The following is a 17,803-nucleotide window of genomic DNA, read 5'->3' on the forward strand; positions in this document are numbered from 1 at the left end:
CCCGTGTAGTCACTTTCACCCCTTCCTTTAACTCGGTGACCTTTTGAACCTATATTGATCGATGCCTCTCTATACCTCAAACACTTGTGTTTGCTTTAGTTTGTGCTGACCGTCGAGTTTGCTCTCACCATCTGTTACACGTTATCTCTTTTTCAAGGTCGATTAGTAGCCTCTGCACTCAGCTTTTTTTTCTGGATACAATCTGCTGCACTTCTGCAGTAGACTGTACACAATCTACAGCGCTCTGTCAGACATAATGCTTCATTGTCTGTAAAGTCTCTGTCAGACATTTAACACAGTTCTACTAATCGGTCAATTTAATTTGCTGCTGTTTGTTTGTTTTCTCGTTCATTATTTATTCTGTTTTAAGTGTGCTCTCAACATGCCCTCAATGATTCATCTAGATTAATTCATTAATAAAGGTTGAATGAATGAATAATGAGATACCACTGGACACAACCTGAGCTACGTCCTGATCACAACACCAGGCCTGTCATTGACTCAACAATACCAAAAAAGCTGGTGATTTTACAGACAAAAAAATAAACAGAATAATTAAAAAAAAAAGAAAAAAAAAATCTGGTTTGAATTTCTTTAATTAAAGCTGTGGCTCATGCAGTGTTTAGACCCTTGTCCCAGTGTCCTTGTCTTCTCTACAAACATCCACACATGCTTCACTTTTTCATTATTTATAAAACATTTTTTCCACTGCACATTTAAACTAACCCAAACTGTGATTTGAGGCCACCTGATAACTATATGCTTCAGACGCTCAGTGGTGTAGTTGTCATCGAAAAAAACCAAAAACAAAACAAACTTCAAGACCAAGAAACATTTTCAGCAGAGGGAGATTCCACATGTCTTAAATTATAATCCTGAAGATTTTCATGAACTCAAACGCCATTTTTGACACAAATTGTCGTTCTATTTTTTTCAGCAATAGCCATGCAATGTATTTACCTTCTCTATTTACCTCCATTTTCATTGTTAGTGGCTGAGTCCACCAATCCTGCAGGATTCAGATTATCTTCACATTCGTGAGATTCAATTCAAACAATGTGTGTATGTAATCCAGCATCACTGTTTCTACTTTTATCTCATTAATATCAGCTTCACTGTTTACTGTTCACACTCATTACACCGTATCATCAGTTGCTGCTAATGCAAATCAAACATTTCCTACTGCTGCTGCTTCACATTACAAGTGCTCAACTGGTGAAACACGAGCTGTTTGGAACCTGCACTGTTTGGATCTGTGTTTACTTGCTTTGCAGTCTTTTTCAAGGCCTTTTCATTGTGCATTACTTACGTGTTTTTTTTTGGTCCAAAATCCACTAGAGACAGTTGAGAAAGTAGACTTAGAATCATTTCCTGTGCCAGCGTGAGCACCTATTATGACCGATTCTTTCGCCATATAGTCATCGAAGTAAATACTAAAAGTAAAACACTTTTTCACTGGCCGAATATGCTCAAAACATTCTGACACTAAAATGATATGTTTCAGACAGAGAAACCAGGAGAAAATTTACTTTTTTAAAGACCTGTCTCTGTCTTAGCAACACACTCTCGTGAGATCTGGCGACACACATCTCTTCTTTCTGTTCTAGTCTGGTCTCACTGCAGTGCTGTCGCATCACTTTTCAACTTGATACACAGAAATTTAAATACAGGAAACCAGGGATTAAACGTTAAAACTGAATAAAAACGTGTTTCTTTGCTTAACAATACTATTATGTTATTATTATTTAGGTTTTTTGAAGGAAAAAATAGAATATTATCAGACTGATATAATCTGGTTGAACAGATATTTAGCTAGCAGATGAGAAAAGAGCTGCAAAATAAAATCCAAATTTGTACTGTGTCTAGTGTTGTATTGTTTTATATTGCATTGTTTTGACGTGGACAAGAATTGTCCATCAATTACTGTTAAAAATGCCCAAACTTTGTGCAGCAATAGCCTGTAATAACAGGAACAAGGTATCTGTCAGGTAAGTAATAAATTAGCTTTTAATATTAGCTACTGAACTGCTAGTGTCACATTTCATACCAGGTGACCACACCCACTTAGGAGACAGGAAGTGCACACAATTTCATACCATTGGCGCAGCTTGTAATGGGTCATCTTGGTTATAGAGCATCTTTGACGCCACCAAATGTTGTTCAGCGGAACAGCATGAAAACAGAAGGGCTGTGCTTTCTTGTGTGCAAGCATCACTCTTAAATACACTGTTCTACAGTGGTCACTGGTGGTCAAAAACCCCCACGTGCTACCTTTAACTAGACTGCAGCTAAAACTGAGCTCCTGTGACATATTTCCAGGTTTGGTGTTGAATGTTATAGAAACAGTACATGTGCCGCTCGCGTATGAAAACACCTCAGAAAACCTTAATAAATATTTTTGCAGCTCGCTTGACGGTGCCAACGAGTGCAGCAGACGACCATGTTCTCCAGCGTGCTGGACATTTTTACCAGCTGCAACTGTACTTTTATATAAAGACAGAGCTTTTAAGCTTGACTTTGCTCTGACCAAGGTGATCTGTCATCACAGGCTCGCAGAGAGAAGAGAGAGAAACGCAGGGAGATAGAGAGACAAAGGACGGTCCTGCAGCGGTAATTGGGTTGCTGTTTTTCTGTCAGTTTCTAAAGTCATTAGGAACATCTCTCTTTTTCTTACTGTCTCTCGTTTCCTCTCCTCTTTTCTCCTCTCTCCTCCATCCCTCCTTCCTCTGCTCTTTCTTTCAATTCCCTCCTCTCCTCTGTCTCTTTGCTCTGTGCCAAAAACATATTCATCATACTCTTCTGCTGCCTCTGCTGCCCTCACAGCACTGTGCCACAGCATACTAATGACACTGTGCGTCTGTGTCTGTGTCTCTGTGCGTGTGTGTGTGTATGTGTGTGTGTGTGTGTGTGTGTGTGTGTGTGTGTGTGTGTGAGTGTGACTGTCTCAGAGAGAAAGAGAGACTGTCAGCATGTGTTTATATTTACGTGTTTGCTGGCGTAAATGCTTGTGAGTGTAAGTCTGCATGGCTACACTGGATATGCTTATATGTGTATATGGGTGCATGTGTGTAATACAAACACATCTGTGTATTTGATTGTGATTGTGTGTGTGTGTGTGTGTGTGTGTGTGTGTGTGTGTGTGTGTTGTGTTTTACTTCAGGCTATAAAAGCTAGATAATACACCATGCACTCATTTGCTATAAGCCTGTTAACAGCATGCACAGAAAAATGCCACTGAATTCATCCTGCTCTCTCTCTCTCTCTCTCTCTCTCTCTCTCTATTTCTTTGTCTCTAGCTTGCTCTTCTTGTTTTCTTTTCATCTTTCTCGTCTGCGTTATCAGCCTGTCTCGTCTGTCTTTGTCTTTCTCTTTCCCTCTTTGTCCCACTAACTTATTCACTTCTTTTCTTTCTTTCTCACTTTCCTCTCTGTTTATTTTAATCACGCTCCATCTCCATCTCACACAGTCATCCAAAATGAAAGAGATGGACGACAAGATAAAAATACAGAGAGAGAGAGGGACACTCAGAAGAATAGTTCAACATTTTGGGAAACTCACTTCTTCACAGACAGACACACACACACACACACACACACACACACACACACACACACACACACACAAACACTCTCTTTCCACAGAAGACACAGTGAAATAAAAAAAATATTACAAACATTTTCCAAGTCCGACTCCTGTGTGCTTGTGTTCACTGTACGGTTATCTCTTAGCAAATGCCAAATGTAAGTCAACAAAACATTTTTCAGTCTGTTTTCTCTTTCAGTGAAACTTTGATGACTCAATTTAAACACAAGGGCATTTATGAAATGAAGGCTATCCAGTCAGATCCAACCCCTGTCATATAAAGCTGCACTTGGTCGTGAGCTCGTGGCTTGTAGGAGCTCGCAGAGCGGAGTCACAGTCTCTTGGACCTCAGTTGTGTTAAGCCTGACTCTGTCATCTTATTGACTTATTGACATATTAAATGATTTTGTGTAACCTGTTCTTTTTTGTGGTGAACTGCAGCTCAGCGCTCTGACTGGGAAACATTTAGCAAAGTCTTGTCGTCACAGTGATGCTGCCAGGTTTGGTAACACTGCGTCTGTACGGATGATCAAAACTGTGCTCGCCAGCTGTGCGTGGATATCTAGGCTCTAGCCGGAGATGCCGCACACAAGTGTGTGAACATATTCTTCAAAGGGAAGGGAATAGTAAATTATAAAGGTTATGTCTATGTAGCTGGGGCAGTCAGTTATCATAACACTGTGCTCACCAAAAGTAGCTGCTGGGACAGGCTGTAAGCAAGCCGACACGTTAGCCAAATAAGCTACTGTTTTATATTAGGGTGAAACCAAAAACAAATAGGCTTCAAATGTTAATAACAAACCCTCATTACACAGGAAAAGCATGAGGGTGCACAGCTATAGCAAGCACTGTGGGTCAGAGTTGAACCAGAAAGTCGGTGTGTGAACTGTGAGATGTTTATAACAGAGAGTTTGGGTGAACCTTTGTTTTCCCTCTTTGTTTACAGCCTGTCTGATCATCTGACTGCTCATGTTCCTCTGACCTGTTTTTAGCGATGTCACCACGTTAAACACAGTAAACAGCACAGACACAGTGACATGGAGGATTTCTTTTTTTTTTTTTTTTGGCATTTTTTGCCTTTAACTTTGATAGTTGCAGAGAGCGAGACACAGGGGGGAAGTCAGAGGGGAGCAAAGTTAAACATGCATTTCAAATAAATCCTTCAGCTGTGAATGGATCACTTCAAAGTGGGTGTGGCTTAGCAGATGTAGTGATACAGAGCTGTAGAGGACCGATCACCTCCACCCACACCTCCATCACCCACACTGTTGGATCAGAAGGAGGAGATGTGTAGAGACTGACATCTAAACACACATCTCCTATTGCTATGCTAGTAGCTACAGCCCATAAGCTAACAGTCAGGAGTGGTTTTATATGATGGGCGGGGTTAACTAGTTGCCCCAAGTCAAATCTGATTGGATAACTGTATGTATACATTCTGAGTTTAAGATGAGTCATCAGAAATATTCAATTTTTTTTACAGGATACAAAAATTTGATATAAAACACTTAAAAGTAGAAACATGTTAAGTATATTTGGCAAATATAACTGAACAGTTAACACAGGGACACATACATCTTTAAGGAGAGGGAGACAGACAAAGAAGAATGAACTGTATCCCATTCATCCTAATACTCAGAGTAATCATATATAAGCACTATGATTAAGGGAGCCACTTGTTACAATTCTGAATGCACGCTAACTATCTGTAATTAACAGATCTACTTTTAGCATAATTATAATAACTAAAACCACCATAAATGACCTGCCATCATTTATAATTATAATATCTGCCATCATGGTAATTATACAATCAGAGGGCCAGTTAAAAGGGAATGAGAGGAATTGCTATCTTTTCATTAAGAGAAAATATCTCACGGACTCTTTGATGAGCGCTGATATCAGTCTGCACAGTGGGGGAGGGGGCAGCCGCACGACCCCCACTGACTGCTTTGAACTCATCTCTGGCATCATTAGTGCATGATGGTGATTAGAGGAGAGAGGGCCACCATGCCAATTTTCATACTGGAAAACAAGACAAGAGGAGCAGCACAACTGCACCACTCATATGCAAAGTGTCCCTAAGTGACATCTCCTCCATCAGTGGACACAGCGAATGAGCTGATACACCAGCACCTCAGTGATGTAGCAGGTACGGCCTTACAAAGGTCAAAATCCTGACCTGTAATCTCTATCGCAGGTGTTTCTTACAGCCGCTGGAAATGACTTGTTGGACCATGTTTAATAATAATCAGTTAATAAGTTAAATCTATTTAATAAAGCAATTATAAATTGATTAATTGAATTAGCATTAAAATGATACATTACAAAACCTTTTTGAAATGAAAATGAAATGAATGAATGAAACATTTCTTGTTAGAAAGTCAATCACACAACTGCAAAGAGACAGAAAACGACCACAAAGAGACAAAAAGAGACACAAATGTTAAAGTAGGAAACAAACTATGACATGAAATAACAAAAAGTGAAAACTTTAGTGAGGAAGTAAGTAAGGAAGGAATCAAACAGCAGTTGAGAAAACAATCTCACCACAATTATTTTAGCAGCTGTTCCGGCAACTCAACTTTCAAGCACGTCAAGAAATCCTTGACGTGCTCAAAGACAATGTAAATCTGAACTTCTACAGTTCCATGATAACTGGGCAGCTCTGATCTGAAAGCTCCAGAACGGTTGCTAAATGGACCTTGTTGTGAGATTGTTTTCTCAGCTGTAGTTTCCGAAGTCAAAAACGGATGTGGATCCTCATCTTTTTCAATTTTTGTTCACTTAGTTTTATAATGCATCATATTAGTCAGAGTTCAATTCTATTCATTTATTTAATTTTTTTTAAATAGGTAAATGTATTAATAGTTTCATTCACAATGCATCAGGCCTCCATGATGGAAATCAGGCCAGTGGCTGGTATCACAGAGAACAGTCACCTCCAGTTCCTGCCTGAGAAAAGCTCATTTAAGGGAAAGTATCACTTTAGTACAAAGTATACACTTGTGTCTGGTAGTGTAAACTCCCGGCTCTACAAGATAGTTCCTGGAAGCAGAGGGTAGTCGAAAGGCACTTGTAGGAAAGAGGAACCTTTTTCCACAGTGTTTACATGAGGAAATTTGAGCTCTTACACCTAAACCTTTAACAACTTCAGTGTAAACGTTTTTCTGGAATTTCCATCCATAGTTCCTACGTACGTTTAAAGGAACATGACTGTAACATTAAACATGACTTGTTCAGGGATGATGTGCAGGGTTTTGTCATCTTATGCAGATTATTGAGACCTCGCACCTGCAAAGAACTTATGAATGTGTGTTTGCCTTGTGATGATTGTCATATATTGTTCCACATAATACTTGTTAACTCTGTCAGTCACAGTAGAACGGCAGTGTTACGGCCACTGTTGAGGCAAGGCTTGCAAATGACCTGGTCACTAACAGGCAGATCTGTATCCGCACATATAACCTATAAATTATTGAGAATTATTAACCAGCGCAGCTTTTCCAGCCTTCACGTGACGCTACTCGCTACTGACGCTGGTCAGTGAGATATGCACACGCTGTGAGAGGAGAGACGGCGTTGGAGAAACAAGGGGGGGGGGGACGAGAAAGAGACGTGTTAAAGCTGTTCAGTTGTTTAGATGTGTTGAGATTCTTCATCTTTGTCCTGTGCACCCTCCTTGCAGACCTTTGCTTGAGGGAATTTTGTCTAACTGTAATTGAAAAGCCCTGCTGTAGAGAGTTCACTAAATTGACTGTTACATATTGGTTATGATGCTTTTGTATTGACATTCCAGATGTTGATTCTTCACCTGACACCAATGTCAGAAACCCCACTGTTATTGTTTAACGGGGGTAAAATATAAGTGAAAGTTACTTTGAGTGAATGTTTGACATTGTCACCTGTCACCTGTTATAGCTGCTCGTCCTGTAGCTGCTGCCAGTTTCACCTAAAACCATTTTCTTGACAAATGTTATTTATATATAATCCATCATGAATTTTGAAGGCAATTCACAAATATTTCTCTCTTTAGCCCTGGGTGTCCTGATAAAGACAATGTGTGATACCTTCATATTTGACGCTAATAAGAGACAAATGGAGATAAATGGGAGTATGGAAAAACACCAGGGGCTGAAAGGGTTAAATATCTAACAGAGATGTACAGATATATAGAAAGTGACTGAGAGTGATTGGACGCACGGATCCACTGATGAAATAGTAAACGAGTAGAGGGATGAATGGCGAACGGCTGCTTTCAGAAACATGGGTTAAATTGATTTCTGGACAAGAGTGAATCAGTAAATGTCACAGATGAATGTCATGTAATGTACGTGAATGGATGAACGACTGAGGGACAGACGCAGGGAAAGCAGGAGCGAGGGATGAATGAACGGAACGGAACGGACGGACCGCAGAGGGAGCTCACCTGTTGTTCGGCCTCTTCCTCGTCGCTGCTGATCTTCAGGTCATCCTCCAACATCCTGCACAGAGACAAAGAGACACGTGTTACTGCAGCCGTGACCTCCCGTCTGCTCGCATCAGGTCGCATACGGCAAGTCATGATCTGCAACTCCCTCTGAAGAACCTTTTTCTGGCAAACGGATTAATTACACAGCAAAAGCAGCGCCCGCGGTTCATGTTGGGGAATGAGGCGGTGGACAGTGGATGGAGCACTTCGCTGCTCACCAGATGTTCGGCTTTTAGAGTTTGAAGAGCGAAGCCAGATTGTTTTTTCACCTGGAAATTTTCTGTCTGACAACTGCTGACCTACAGCCAAGAATTCCTTGGAAACATAGAGGACGTGCTCGGCCGAGATCAGTCTCTCGGTCGGGTCTGTACATGGATATTTTAGGGGCTTGTAACTGGGGAAAAGAAAGGGCTCTATTCGTTGTGTTTGTTTTATTCTCCCGAAGCTCGAGATCAAACTCCAACAATATAGATGTATACAGGCTATGAAATAGATATACAAGACACAGTTGATAACATGGCCTCCCTCACAGCATCACCTGCTCTTTACCACACAAATTATTCAGTATTTATGTGCTGTGCATTGGCAAGTTCCCGTGTTTTATTGCTTTATATAAACCTTCCACACAAACTACTGTTATTTTAAGCTGGCACTGCTATTGTTATGACAGGTGAATCCCCTAAAGGGATTTTTACTGCCTCACGAACCACTCTTGTCAGTGCTTGCACCGCTAAAAAACACTCCCCAGTGTTATGGTGTTTTCAGATGGGACCGTGTGAGTCGTGAATAACTGAAGCACAATAAGAAAAAGCTTTGCAGATAAGGGGCACAGTGCAGCACGCGGCGATGATAGATATGTTTGAATGAATGAATAATGGATTCATATTTTATTTCATAAGAGGGGGACAGATGGAGAGAGGGAGATAGTGAGCGAGATGGAGATGATAATGATGGGGAAGAGAAGACAGAAGGGGACAGAGAGAGGGAGAGAGAGGGAGAGAGAGAGAGGGAGGAAGGGAAGCATGGAAGGGGAAAGGAATAAAATGCAACAGAGAGAATGAGCATCTATGAGGACAGATGCAATCAGATGTAAATGAGTTATGGACTGAAGCATCCATGACATGCAGAGCTTAGAAAGCACTGCATCAAATTTCAGAAGGTGCAGATGCTCTTAGTTGCCTTCATAAAATGGAGACTTTATTTCCTACTGGCGGAAGGTTGTCTGAGAGGATGTTAATATTTTCCGAAGCCAAATCAAAGCCACCCTCAGCTAATGACTAATTGCTCAACACTAGGGTGTAAGAGAATTGCAAATGCACATGTGCTCAGACTGCAAAACAAAATGCGCACATCATTTTTTTCTCTGCTGGCTTTCTGGATGAACTCTTAAGCCAAACAAGGCTCCTGCCAATGTCTCTGTATTACTGTCCACAATCAAGACTCAAATATTTAGACCAGCTCACAGCCTTTTCTGGCCCCCTCTGCTTCTTGTCTCTTTGTATTTAAATCAATGTTCTCCTCTCATTTATCATTTCTTCACTCCATTACAGCAGCACAGCGATCATTGCTGTTCTGCTTCTGCAAGATCACCGTCAGGCAGCGGTTCCTATGATGGGGTTGAGATCTCAACAAGGGGCATGAAGACAAACCTCTGGGTCACAGGGTGATGAAAATGAGATTTCTGTGGCACAAAATTATGTTCAATTTTTAGCTGTTTTTCTGATCTTTGCTTTTTCCATGTGAATTACTGGAGAATTTCCCTTCTAAAATTACTCAAATAGAACAAGGGGGAAAAAATGAGTCTGTGATTGAGCTGGCTTCGGTCAGAAGACATGTGCAACTGGTGACAAGGGGTTGAAAGTAGACACTGTCTTGTTTCAAGAGGTCTCGAGCCAAAAATGTTAGGAACCACTGGTCTAAGGACGCGAGTGCCAGAAACACAAATGTAAAAAACTGGAACTGGATCGAGGTTGAATACCACTACTGTGGTTCATTATTCTGCAGCAGTCTGGAACAACATACACATTTAAAACACAAGCTTTTGGGGTCTTTCTGCAAGTCTGTCATTTTCTCTTTATCCCTGTGTTTCCATGAATTACTAATGAATGTATGTTTGAATACTTGCTGTGTTGGATGTTGTTCTGGAGAAATTAAATGTAACAATTATGAGTCTCACGGACAAAAGTTCAGGAGTGGTATGTCTGATGCTCTGAAGATTTCTTTTCAGTGTGACGTTTTAGCTGAGGCCTTAAGAACTATTAACATTCATACTGCCCCTTAATACTGACGGAAAATATCATGCATATCTATATTGTAAAAAGACTTATTGTGGTTTACACATAAATGTATTAGACAAGCACTTGCCCATCAGACCTATTTCCTGGTTTCTCTGAGTGTTTTACCTGAAATCTGCTATATTTTTATTAGATCACTCAGAAAACTGTCAGCCGATCAGAAAAGCGGCTCAGAGCCTCCTCTCTTCTGATTGGCTGACTGACCTGTTGTTACTAGAGCTCCAGACAGAAGCTTGGGAGAGGGGATGTAAAACTACACTGAGATGGTTCTTGGTTCTTAAAACCACAAATATATCTTCCTGTGGATCAACACTTCAAATAAAACACAAGAAAAGAGTAAAATATGGGACCTTTAAAGTATATTACCATCACAATAACACTTTGGCTGCTTATTGTCCTATTGTCTTCCTCTGACTGCTCACCTATTGTTTGATGGTGACAAGGCATCAGGGTTAACATGTTTTGACGGCCACATGGGGAACTGAACCCATAACCCTGGTAGTGTTAGCGCCTTAGGAGTTGAACAAACTTGTGAATTAAGTCCAGCAGTACTATAAGACCGGTCTGTGCGAGAAACCAAGGAGTTCTCTGGGTTTCTGGGATGTTCGTCAGCGTAATAAAGCTCTTTGAGCAGGGAGGTAGAGTGTGCTCTCCACTCTCTATTCTAATGAAAAAAAATTCTCTTAGATTTATTCCTAATGTGGCATTAAGGTACAGAGCCTATTTGAGAGGGATTACTGTTGGATGAGTTTTCTGTAATGGTCAGACATGGTAAACATTGAGCAAAAAATATAGCAATTAGCCTCAACAGGACAATTACTCTTGAATAAGACGAGGTAGGCCTATTCATTATCCTGAACATTTTACGCTGTTGAGCATCGCAGTAAAAACAGAGAATAGCCTAATGGCTGCAGTAAACTAGGCATTGTTTGTAACCAATAACAATTATTTCACCCTAATAAACAAAGCAGCATTTATGCTTGAATACACGATGGGAAAAAAAATTACACCTTAGGGTATACAATAGTAATCAGAAGAAATAGGCTTATCGGCTTTGGAAACAAAATAGAGTAATAAGCCACAAAAAGCACTACAGCTCCAGCAGACATCATCCTAATGGAGATATAATTAACTATTTAACTACATACACAAAGAGGAGGAAATGAGAGTTTACATGGTGACCTGGAGGTTTAATCAAACCATCCAGCTAAATTACTGCTAACTAAAGACTGCCTTGACTTTTTCTTTACTTGCAGGATTTTTACATCATCTTTTGGCCATCAGGTCTTTCTTCATTTTCAAAAGCCATGTGTTTGACACATTTTCCCTCCGTTTTTTAATTAGGTTTCATCAAATGTATAAATAATGCATTGTACTTGGTACTTGAAAACTCTCATTAGAGGTAGTAACACAGGAGTTATGATGTTGAGCAAATGTTTAAGGGGTAATATGACAGCGGACGGAGCAAAAATCCTGAATTCCCCAGATGAAGAAAGACATGAAACAAGAAGCAAAACATTTGGACACTTCCTCTCAAACCCTGAGGAACTGTATCATCTCTAATGTCCTGTGATTCAAATGGATAACCGCCTGTTCGCGAAGCCTCAACAACCTTACCTACTGTTGATACACGTCAACTTTTCCATTCTCACATATGTACATTATACTTTACAGAGATAAGTTACAGTCATTTCTTAAACAAATGACAATTTTAATAGAGTAGAGACAGTAACAAAGTACATTTACTTGAGTAATCTACTTAAGTACAGTTACTCAAAAATATACTTGAGTATTGGTTTGTGGAACAACACAACAATGTGTTGACATAAAAAAAAAATGAACTTTTGAATACTTGAGAATTTGATTTGACTGAACTTTAACTTATACTTTGACTCAAGTAATGCAGTTGTGTACTTTGTCCACCTATGTTTACTTCAGACAGACGTAATTAAAAACAGGCTTTTCAAACTATCTCGCTGAGTGAAATGAAAACTCTTGTTAGCAGATTTGATCAACTGTAGCCAACTAGCCAATTAAGATAATGTAAGCAGCATGGCTTGGTTGATAATGTTGTTTCCGGATGATTTTTTAATGTTTCTAGCTGACTTGTTTTTTTAAAATGAGAGTCTTATAAAAGGACTCACATATTCATATGGTGCTAAAAGACTGAAGCTAAAGCTACTGTGTTGCCCCCAGAAAGAGGCTAGCATCCTCACTAGTTTATGATACATCTGATGACATGAAAATATAACCGTGGCATTGTTAAAAGTTAGTTGGCATTCAATGAGTGCTGATATAGAGAATAACATCACCTGGACTTCTAACTACATGTATAACTGTGCTTTACAGGTGTTCTAATAACTGTTAATTACATTAAAGGTCATTTGCCTATATCAAAAAATAACATTCAAGTTATGTTATGACTGGTCGTCAGGAGAGGACGAAGGAAAGACGCCTGGATAATTCAGTGCAAACCTCGAGGTGTGCTCATATGACATCAACACTGTAAAGGCAAACAGCATGGGGCTCTGAACAGCTTTCTGACATGGCTAAGTCTCAAAAATATAAACACCGACTTTCATTCCATGAAGAAGAGCGGGCTGAGAACAGTCTTGAGGCAGTTTTATGGATGAATCCAAACAACTAAAGGGGAGCTCTACAGCATCAGCATCAACCTTGGGCTTCAGGCCTCTGATTAGCTGTTCATGGAATTTAATGCAGGACCCTGAATTTATATCAGCTAATAATGTTTTCAAAGGTGATGTATAAGAGCTCAGAAGGGCAGGGAAAGACAAAACAACACACCACCCCTGATTTCACCTGAAGACCAGCCCGTCTTAAAATATTCTGCAACACCAAGTCCAGACAATCTTAGAGGTTTACTAAACAAGAGGAAGAGTGGAATTGGGATGTTAAATCTGACTCGTTCATCCTACAACGTGATGAGAATGGACCAAAATATTTCACTGTGACATTCAACAAAGAAACAACAAAAAAAAAGACCCACTGGAAAGAGAGAGAAAACCAAAGGGGCGCTATGTTTGACCGCCAGGCGATCCTCTCTGCCCAGTAGCATCTATCGAAAAATACCTGAGCGAAAACTCCACCTGGTGCAAAGGCCCTCTATCTGCAGCCCAGCAGGGTAACAGCTGCGACAGACAGCTTCTGGTATACCACTGTTCCCCTGGGAGTAAACCAGCTGTCACAGATGTTAGCCAGGATGTACAAAGAGGCAGGGACACGTAAGTCTTACACAAACCACAGCCTGAGAGCCACTGCCATACAGAAACTGTCTGATGCAAGACAGGAGATCATGGCAGTGAGTGGGCACAGGTGAGATGCTTTATATAAACATACAGAGAATACTAAAAAAAAAAAAAACTTGTTTGTCTTTCAGCTCTGAAAACTCAGTAACTCAGTAAGAAGTTACTGGAGACTATCCATGGAGAGCAGGAAACGATGGAGCAACGTACGGCTCAAGCTGTTCACTCACTGAAACACACCTGCCACTCACTGGTTCATAATAAATGGAAAAATACAGACAAATGTACATAATATAAAGTAGCTGGCCGATGGTAACATGTACACCAGCATGCTAGCATGCACTATGATGTTTACGTGTTCCTTGGCAACAATCCAGTCCGAGTTCACTTACAACAATTTGTGTTGGTGGCGTCAAATAAATGATTAAATAAATAAATAAATCATAATCTGCTGTTGCTTATTACTGTCAACTAATAAATGGCAAAACTGTTGTTTAAAAGAAATATCAGCTTTTGTACTGAATATCAACATGGCTGTGATTATCTACGACTGAATCACAGCCATCCTGATATTCGGTAAAACAGCATTCCCTCAAATGTGATGTTGCTTAAATATAAAATTAGTCTTAATTAATTCTAACAAAGCTGTTTAGCGGCTTAGCTTACAAACCTTCTCCTATCTGTATGTTTCACCTTTGAGTTGTTACAAGACAGGGCTTTTAGATGAGGACTGACCAATGTGTTTGGCTAATGTAACACTATCCTGGATAACATGTTTGGCTGAAGTTACTGGATTGCAAAGTTACCGACATTCACAAAAAATCAGGATGCTAATGTTAGCCTACACTCTGATATCACAGCATCCTGGACCACCTACCAGACGGTGGGAAAATAATACAAAGTATGTGTGCAGCATGATATACAAGGCTTTATTTTAGTGTAATCTTTAATCCCACAAAATGCAGTTAGCAAATAATGCTCCTTTGTCTTGGAAGTAATGCTGCGTACTTGTGTAAATAGTAAAATAGCTAGTTAGCTGGACATGCTAACACGTACAGATTATTTTTAAGCAGACACACAGTTAAATTCATTCCCTATGTATTTTCTTGTGCTTCGATTTTTGGAAAGTGTAAAAACCGTGACTATGTAGTTGCAGTTACTAAGAAATGATTTCAGAGGAGGTGTTTAGTGACCTGTCAATCTCTAACACAAAATCATTAAACTTGTTGTGGTCAAGCACAAGATAAATCAGGGTCGTGAGGTGGATTTACAAGCCAAGGCTTCAGCCTTTCCAATTTCACCCTGCTATGAATCCTGCTGTAAAGCTGTGTGAGTGAAGTGGAGTGGGCTGCAGCCAGAGATGTTGCAATATGCTCCTGGCTCACGTTAAATTAATGTAGCTGCACTTTCCCGCTCTGATCCACACTATCTTTTTTTCCTCCTACCAGCAGTGAATTTCATCCAAGAATCAAGCTTAATTTTTACCTGGAGGCAAGCGCAGCAGCAGCGGGTCAGAAATTGTCTGTTTGTGTGTGTGTGTGTGTGTGTGTGTGTGCGTGTGTGTGCGTGTGTGTGTGTGTGCGTGTGTGTCAGAGGGAGAAAAAGATACTTACGACTTCTGTGGTGCAGTTGGTGGTTTAGCAGCAGGCTTGTTAGCTGATACACTACATCGCTCTGCAACACAACAGAGGACATTCAAGTATCACTGTGATGCATGTGTCTTGGGTGTGTGTGTGTGTGTGTGTGTGTGTGTGTGTGGTGTGTGTGTGTGTGTGTGTGTGTGTTGGTTAGTGTTTGACAAGAAGCCAGACTCAAATCACTGTAGATGTGTATTACTGTTGTCACACTGGAAAACATGACACTCATCTCTCCTGCTACTAAAACTACCTATGTGTGTTTGTGGTTTGCTTTGGTTATTCATACATTATTCACATTTATAATTGTACTGTTGTTAAAGATATATATTTTATTAACTTATTACGTTACTGATTACTGACTTTCCCAGTAAGCGTTGTTGGGAAATTGAAGACCTGTGCACTTTGTTCTGGTGACCTCATTAACACTATATATTACATTACATTTGTCTTACATTCCATTCCAAAGCCTTGGTGTCTGGACACTGTTTCCTTGCTTCCAGAGAAAAATAACATGAACAAGTGATGACACTTAAAGAAAGCCAAACTTCATCTACTGTAATTTTAAGGAAATGACACTGGAGTACCACCCACACTGTTTGTTTGACAGGGGATGTTTGAGAAGTGCAGCGCTGAAATGACAACAGTAATGAACAAAGACTGACACACAATAAAAGCGAGGACTAAAGAACTGCACTTCAAAAAGATAGATGATGGAAAAGTTTCACCTACTCCAACAAAGAAGGGGTTTATGACGCCTTGCAATGGTAAATAGTAGAGATATTTGTCAACATTAGCCGTACATAAATGTATACTCAGCATTTATCTCAGAAATGGCAGTAATATCCTGGCGAAAACAGCAGGTGGATTTTTCCCACTGTCGTGTGCTTTTATGATTCACTCTTATGCAAAACGTCTCATCGGTGGTGATGTCAAAAGAAAAAAACAATCAATGTAAACACAGAGGCAGTAAATCTGACCCAGCAGTTAATGAATTAGGCTTTCAGCCCCGAGCGTCAACACTAATCCTGCCAGCGAGTTTTAAGAATGAGGTGGAGTGTGGACGCGGGAGATGAGAAGATCTGAATTCTCTGTAATGGCATCGGTTTTACCGCTGTGAAATCAATAATGACATCTGTTGGTTTATTCATTCAATTCATCTCCCTCTGGCTTTCTCTCTCACTCTCTCCCTCTCTCTAGGAGTCGCAGCATGTGACCTCAGGCTACAACACCCAGAGTAGTTTCCAACATCAAACACTCACATACAAGCTCTATGATAAGTAACACAGAAGAGGGCATGAAGGCAATACACCTGGAAGAAATACGAAGAAAAGCTGCTGATGTTCAAATAAATTCAAGCCACGGGAGGATGGTAGTCTGAAAACCTTTGCTTTTATCTCTCTGCGTTCATCTGAACAAGTAATCAGACAAACAGGATTTCACACACACAGCTCACGAATTGTGGATCCATGGTTTTTTATTATTAAAAACAAACAAGGGATCTCAAGACCACAGACTTTGTCCTCTCATTTAAATGCAGATAATCAAATACATAAATTGTATTTGCTGCCATTCATGGTCAATTAACACATTTGGGACATGTATTACCAAGTTCACACTTATTGTGGTGAGTGGAGCACAGACTCTTTATCGTGAGCTTGGTGTTGTGGGAAATCTTGCATAAAATACACTGCAATACTAATGTGTATCATTATTTTATAAATTGAATCAAAAAATTAGTTAAAAGACAAAAATGATGTAATGTAATGTAAAGTATGATAGTAATAAGTGTGTTTCGGCCTGACTTTTAGATCTCATTTATCTGATCATAATGCTGACAGAACTGAGGTAATGAGAACGCTTTTTAATACCAGGTTACAGATAATCTAAATGTTAAAATGTTAATACCGAGGTGTAAACAGGCATTAGTTCTTAGACATTACTATCCAACACATCCATAATACAAGTCAGTAGCATCTTTTCATTTGCCTCCCTTATTTTTTTCTTTGTCAAGGATGATCTCACTTGCCCAACAATTATACAACTGTTTTCACAGGTCTGGTGGAAAACAATTAAATATGTGAAAAATTAAGATAATTCATTACATTGATACAAAAATCTATAAATCCAATGTTCATTGATTTGCGGCATCACCTCTATTATATTACAATCAAAAAAATGCATATATATATATATATATATTTTTTTTTTATTTATTCTTTTTTTTATATATGCATTTTGTACGTGCAAGTATTTCTGACTCCCAGCGCTGGCAGCAGATCATCAAAAGCTCTTCTGAAGTTGGTGCTCCTTTGTTAACCCCCATCTTGTAATGTGTTGAGATGTTTGTGATGTATATAAGGCTGGAATATTTTCCCACTGGCAGGTTTTTCTGTCTGGTACGAAAAGAGAAATACAGCTGACTAGAATATCAAACGTCAGTTCTAAATGTCTTGTATCACCATTTGGAAAATAAATAATCAGCTCTAGTTTTTATCAGGCAATGAATTTTATTGTTATGGCATTTGCATTGTGTTTTCACCCAAACTACTGTTACCA

At 39.7% G+C, this 17,803-nt stretch overlaps 1 protein-coding gene across 1 annotated transcript in view; it reads right to left on the reverse strand.

Moving 5' to 3' along the window:
* Positions 1-17,803, reverse strand: part of aff2 (AF4/FMR2 family member 2) — a 158,472-nt gene that overhangs the window by 45,750 nt on the left and 94,919 nt on the right. Inside the window, exons 6-7 of the mRNA XM_022752091.1 lie at positions 15,224-15,284; positions 8,012-8,066 (exon numbers count right to left, since the gene is read on the reverse strand). Of these exons, the coding sequence (XP_022607812.1) occupies positions 8,012-8,066; positions 15,224-15,284 (116 nt within the window). The remainder of the gene's footprint in view (positions 1-8,011; positions 8,067-15,223; positions 15,285-17,803) is intronic.

This window comes from Seriola dumerili, unplaced genomic scaffold, assembly GCF_002260705.1.
Source record: "Seriola dumerili isolate Sdu_G_001 unplaced genomic scaffold, Sdu_1.0 BDQW01000161.1, whole genome shotgun sequence".
NCBI classification, from domain to species: domain Eukaryota; kingdom Metazoa; phylum Chordata; class Actinopteri; order Carangiformes; family Carangidae; genus Seriola; species Seriola dumerili.